The sequence below is a fragment of the Drosophila grimshawi genome, unplaced genomic scaffold (genome assembly GCF_018153295.1).
Source record: "Drosophila grimshawi isolate 15287-2541.00 unplaced genomic scaffold, ASM1815329v1 contig_1006, whole genome shotgun sequence".
Classification (NCBI taxonomy): Eukaryota; Metazoa; Arthropoda; class Insecta; order Diptera; family Drosophilidae; genus Drosophila; species Drosophila grimshawi.
The window spans coordinates 79,219-86,090 of NW_025062489.1; the positions used below are offsets into that span (position 1 = coordinate 79,219).

The following is a 6,872-nucleotide window of genomic DNA, read 5'->3' on the forward strand; positions in this document are numbered from 1 at the left end:
TTAATATGAAAAACGGTGAGACCCATCACCGTACTCTCATATGTGCATACATATATACATACATATTTAATATTCAGTTGTGTTATGGTGTAACCCACATACTATATATGTACTACATATCCAATTTCGTATAGTACGATTTGATGTTGAATATTTAATTTATAGTTACAAAGAAACAGACGAAAAAAATGCAAAGAGAAATTGACGACAACTTGACAAACTGGATTGCTAAGATTGCTGACTATATATAATATATATAACTATTTATAAATACTTATATTGTATACTCTCATCATGCATACTGTTAGTATTAGTACATTGTATTGTACTATTGTTTGTTTAGCATCCCTAAGCATTTAACACTGTTTACACTTATAAAGCGTTTCAAATGCAATTTTTTTGTTTTATATTAAATACTATTATAAATATTATTAGATTTCGCTTATGCTACGCATACAAAAGTATGCTCAATATTACGTGTATTTTTCTTGATAAAGCAATTTTTAAATCATACCATACACTTTAAGTTATACACGGACTATATGTATCGATAAAATATTACCTATTACGACAGACCACCAACAAATGGAGGAACAATAATGTAATGCCTTCACTAATAAAAATTGCAAACAAACAAATACTAATTTGCATACAAATATACTTGCCTCAATCAGCTTTCTGTGTTGCTGCTAAAGTACGAGCATAATGAAAAAAAATCCGAACCCATTAAATTACTAGGGAAGCAGACATCACGCTAGAAAGATATCCTGTAACCAGTTCATATTAAGAAGAAATATGTTTATATATACAGGGTCAGGGATGACGACTCATACTGCCTGTTTAAATACATTATGCATACATTTATTTTATATCCATTTTATGGGTAGAGCATATACAATACAATCTAAATGTTATAGGTGTTTTCTTTGCTCTAATCAATATTATACACACAATTGTTAAAATAAGCAAATCTCATTGATTTCAAATATACATTTATATTAACAAATTAAGCCGGCTTGAAGTGCAGTCATATTGTATCTATGATCTTGCAATATACATATACTGGAGTCCATAAGAAGCAAACTCTAGCTAGCATCAAACGTGATAAGGGCCAGCGTTGTATTTATACATATATATGTTGCACTACTAAGCACTTAGTGGTAGCACATACCTTTGGGCTCCGAGCATTACGAGTTTTACAGTTACGATGAAATAAGTATACATACACATACATACAATTTTTTTACAAATACACCCAAACATATGTTAAATGCCTATAAAAACGAAACCGTTCATCCAGCCGAATTGAAATCGAAATCGATTAATATACTAAGAAAAGAACTCTATATATAATTATATACATAAATTAAAAATGTAAAACTATGTACTAGAAATATAATTTTTGACGGGCTTCCTTTTAAATTTGGCCCTTTGGCAACCCTCATTGATATCAGGCACAATTTGGACATTTGGATTGTCAACTCTCGATAAACTTTTAAAGTGCTTTGAAAAAAAACAGTAAAGTAATATCACTAAGCCGCCAAGGAATGGAGGCATCAAATCGACAAAAAATTAATTACAAGAAAATCTTTGGCCCGGCGACCCACGGCTGTTTCGGATCTTGAAAGCAGTGACAGGAAGCCAGCGCGTCGCAAAATGTTGCAGGCTAAGCGAGTCCGAGCAGCGAACACAAGTCAATGCTTAACTTGTCTCTTTGCGTTATATTCTCTAATAGAATAGATTTCGCATGTCAAAAGAATGATACCCTCTTTTAAATTTGAACCATACATTTTGCGGTCTGTGGCCACAAAATTGGTTAACAGTTATAACACCCCACTCTACAAAAGTTTACAGATCAGACCCAAAAACTAAAAAATGTAAAATTGAGTGCCAGCTTGCACACGAAAATACATATAAAATAATCTTATTCCTACTCGGACGCATACTCATAAAGGGGTGGGTCTCTATTCTATTAGAGAATATGTCGCAAAGAGACAAGCGACGCGCTGGCTTCCTGTAGCTTCTTTCAAGACCCGAAGCAGCCGTGGGTCGCCGGGCCAAAGTTATTTTTGCTATCAACTTTTTGTGGATTTAACGCATCTTACTGTTGTCTGCTTAGTGTTATAATTAATATTTTGTTTATTATATGAAGAAAAGGCAGCCCTGATAATTATTAAAGAAGTTATCATCGCATTATGCATATCTCATCATATTGCAACAACTCATTATGCATATCTCTCCACATTAAAAAAAAAAACTCGAAGGATTTCCATATACAATTATATACATATATATATATATATATATATATATATATATATATATATATATATATATATATATATATATATATATTTATTGTTACTAAATGTGCAATGCAACAACTAATTTATTTAATAATTTTACAATATTTACACAAAAAAACATTAATACACATTTATATATAGCAACAATTATATAGTATATACATACGTGCACATATAACTGTATTAAGTGTTATCCATGTTAATAATAATTATGAAAGACGTTTTAAAACCATATACAAGAACACTTTACCCCCCAAAACCCGACCCACAGTTTGCCAGAATGCCCCACTTTAACAAGACAATTATTTAATCAAACTAAACCAATCAAACTCTAAAAAAAAACGTTATCATAAGAGGATATCTTATACACAGATATCAAATAAAAATTCAATATTGTAATTTCAGTTGATGAATTGTTTATTATATATCCACGATTATAAATATTGTATTTTGTTCAAAATAATGTGAAAAAACAAAAATTGTACTGACAAAATTCCAAGGATAATATGTAATTTTATGATAAAAGTATAAAAGGAAACTTCAATATCATGACGACTATGTTGAAAGTGTGCCAATGCAAAACTATAACAATAGTTTACCTAATGACAATAAAGAAATTGTGTAAAACGTTAAAGGTAACAACCTTTTAATCGATTTCTCAATCTTGAGTAAGAAATTCTAAAACGGCTTAAAAATCGGTGACATCCGAAAGAAACTTTTCGATGCTCAACGCTTATATTAGCGAAAACCAAAATGAAGATTAAATTATTATTTTGTAAAAGCCAATTTCTAATGGGTAAAAAAATGAAATTGAAATAGATTTGGAATAATTTAAGCAGAAAGCAGAAGAAGCTAATCTTAAATTCAAATGGAGCGCATGCTACAAAACTCTTAACTTTAGCTTTCCGTTAAATGATCGCTGTGATTCGCATATCATGTGCAACTAAGCGCGAACAGCTTTGAGTGGCAATGGATCTAGCTATCTTTCCACAAGAGCCATTCTTAACGGCAAGCGAAACTATGATTCTGAATTGATAGCAGTTGTGGCTGTGCCCCTTTTGCACGACTGACTATCACGTGGCAGCTGCCCCTCCGTTTGTCCTTCTGCCTTGCCGCAGTGAAGCGCAATAAGCGGAAACAGATGCCAAGCGTTGGCCAGCCGGGTAATCAGGTAGCTGGTCAGCCAGGTAGTGGAACTGGTCTTGGCTGCCACTTGCGCATCAAATTAACAACACATTACAACTTGCCATGGGCTTTGCTGTTGCTGGTTTTGTCAGTGTTTCGCGTGTGCCGTTTCGCTGCTTACTTTGCTTATATGCATTTGAACATTGTTGTGGCTCCGTTGATTATACATACAAATTTTAAAAGCTTTGAATAAATGTAGATGGACATGCGGCCATGCGAACACACTTAAGAAGCGACAAAAAATACAAATTATGCTGCTGCATTGATGTTGTTTTTGCTGCTGTTGTTGTTGTTGTTGTAGCTGCGACACCTGCACACAAATTGTTGGCATAGTTTTCGTTGCACTGCCAACACGAAAGCACAAATAGGAACAACAATCGACATCTCCAATCGATTGATAACAGACAGCTAAATGGTAAACCAAACCAGCAACAACGATGCCAACAGTGACATCGACGTCAACAGCACGACAACAACTAGTCAACCTTAGACGAACGAGCCTAAACAAACCGAACCTCAGGCGTAATCACATCCACAAAAACAAAAATAGCAGCAGCTACAGAAACAACAATGACAACCAATGTGTTGAATAGAAAAATAAGATATGCACAGCCAATGATTGGCAGAGTGAGAGTGACAGAGAGAGGGGGCGTGAGTTGCAGATGGTGATGAAGAGAGATAGAGAAAGACAGTCAATCTATTGAGCTATGCTCAGGTACTCATGCACACATACATGTATGTACATATGAGGCAGGCGAAATAAATGAAATAGCTAAGACGAACGCCGCAAAAGTTGACGTTCATGTGCGGCCAACAGTGGTATGCACAGTGGACTGAATGAATGCAAATCCGTTAACTGGTTTTATTGAGTAGTGAGACAACCGCAACAACAAAAATTACAGGTTTTTGGAAATTCAACATTATTTAAATATATTTTAATTTGCCATAAAAAGCAATCTCTGAATTTATTATTAGTATTCGGAATTTTTAAGTGCTTAATATCAGTCAGCTTTAAATGTTTTGATCTTGCGTGCTCGAAATGTTTCTTCCTGCATACGGAGTATTCACAAATGAATTGTTAGTAACAATAAATGTATAGTGGGAAGAGAAACAAAACGTTTCTTCAAAATAAATGAATCAAATTGTAAAGATCATTTTGGAGAAACTGTGCAGCTTGGGGCAGTTGCGGCAGCCGCACACAATTAACTTAGGCAACAAACGAGCACTACAACAATAACATCGGCAATAGCAACAGGCAACAGGTGGGTTGCGGAGGGATTTCTGCCATGGGGTGTGTTTGCTGACGCTGTTTTTCTACCAACGTTGGCGTCGTCTGCGTCGTCAGCTGCGCCTGCGCACGTAAACAAATTCTCAACGCGCATTGTTTTTGCTGCTACTGTAGACTGCGTCAAACCAACTTTTATGACTGCGATTGCTGCTCACTGCTGATTTGCTGTTGTTTTTATTGTTTTTTTGTGTGTGTTTTTTTAAAGTAATTTCGTTGCCGTCGCTGCTGCTGCTACTTCGGCTTTCTGGAATTTTTGTTGTTTTCTTGAAAGCCAAAATTAAAAAAATAAAAAAATAAGAGAAACAGCAGCAGCAGCAGAGACAGCGCCGGCCATCGCGGCAGCGAAAGAGGCACGTAGAAAAATACAACAAATAACAGCAACAACAATACCAACAAAAAATTCCTGGCAAAACACGCAAACCCAGCGCGACTTTGTTGCTGTGGTTTTCAGTTGCCAGCGCGGTTTTGAGTGAGTCGTACGCGCAGCGTCGCTTTGAGGCGCCCAAAATAACAAAAAATCGAAATCGAAACCAAAACCAACAGCCAAAATCCATAACTCGAAATTCTGCAAGAATCGTGCGTGTGTGCGCGTGTATGTATATGTATATATATATATATACGTGTGTGTGAGTGTGTGTCTTTAAACTACGCCCACCATCCCCCACAGGCTACACAATCTGTTTTTTTTTGTTTGCTTTTGCTGTTTTTTCTTTTTTTTTCGTTTGGTTTATTAATTTCGTGCTGATGTGTTTCGTATGCCGCCAAATGAAATTTGTGTGCAATGAGCGACGAATGCAGGCCAACAGCAACAACAACAACAGCGACAGCAGCAGCTACAATAATAACTTTAATATTTAGAGATATTGGAGCCTTGTCCGCCTGCTTCATTTGCAGACTGGATATCCCACAACTGGACAACTTGGCCAGGTTCAAGTGCAACCAGTTACCAGTTTCCAGAAATATAGCAACAACAATAACAGCAGCAGTATTAGCAACAGCTTTAGGCAGAGCTCAAGCTCCAAAACTCGAGAACCGAGTTCCACTTGACGGTAATTCCAATGTATATATCAAGTATGTAAATTTTGTTTTTTACCGTGTTATTTCTTAAACTTTTTTATTTGCAATACTCTATTAGTATCGATGATGTGTTTATTCACTTTGTGAGCATTCAGAGACATTGAATTATGTATCATTCAATGATCTTTGGGATATAAATATAATAAAGGATCATTTAGCTTCGGATATGACATTACCAAAATCTCTTATTTAATTTCAATACTAAATATTCGAAATTCCAATATGTCCATCAAAAAATCTCAATTGGAGCGTATGAAGTAGCCGTAAATTCTTTGCACATGCCAAAGGATTTCTGAGCCGGTTTTTTTTTTATTATTTTTATTTTATGAGTGTGTTTTTTTTTGTTTTCACTGCTTTGAATGCGGTTGTGTATTAATCATTATTATAATGATTATTGTTATTTCCAATTTTATTGCCGTCGTTGTTGTTGCTGTTAGGTTATGTTGGCTTTTGCAAGGCTCTTAACATTTATTATTGAGCGGCGTCTTTCTACGAACCGGGTCTGAACATCTTCGGCTTAAATGTCAAGCTCATGCTGGGAGTCACCATTCACCCAGCCAAGCAGTCAGAGAGTCACCCAATCAGTCAGTTGATCAGATTGGTCAATTGGCCAGGTCTTGTAGGTGTAGCATAATTTTTCTCTGTCGCTGTCTTTCTCTCTCTCTATCTATCTCTCTCTCTCTCTCTGTCTTTTTTACTTATGCATTCCGTTTTATTCTGTGTTATTGCAGGTACTTATAAAATCTACATGCGGCCACCTAACTGTAAAACGCACTGTGTAACGGTCATCCGCAAATAGCAAGTGGAAATTGCGCAATAGCAGCAGCAGCAACAGCAGCAGCTAGATGAGCAGAAAACAAACTGTAACCACAACAACAACAAGCAAAATACATTCTCGGCAATTACATAAAAATTGAAACTAGAAATTGGCGGCGCATCCAATTACCAAATGCTTTTGTTGCTGCCAGAACTATGGCAACAACAACAAAAACTATGGCAACAGCAGCTGCAACACT

The 6,872-nt window shown here is 35.8% G+C and overlaps 1 protein-coding gene across 3 annotated transcripts; it reads left to right on the plus strand.

The window, feature by feature from the left end:
* The first annotated feature begins 5,432 nt into the window (after positions 1-5,432).
* Positions 5,433-6,851, plus strand: LOC116805579. Of its 3 annotated transcripts, none has more exons than XM_032738296.2 (2): positions 5,433-5,850; positions 6,588-6,851. In XM_032738296.2, exons 1-2 carry the CDS (start codon positions 5,561-5,563, stop codon positions 6,595-6,597), a joined length of 300 nt encoding a protein of 99 aa, XP_032594187.1. In that variant the 5' UTR covers positions 5,433-5,560; the 3' UTR covers positions 6,598-6,851. The 3 variants fall into 3 exon arrangements, with proteins under 3 accessions (XP_032594187.1, XP_043071636.1, XP_032594186.1); XM_043215701.1 differs by having other exon boundaries at positions 5,433-5,839; XM_032738295.2 differs by having other exon boundaries at positions 5,433-5,828.
* Positions 6,852-6,872: the final 21 nt, after the last annotated feature.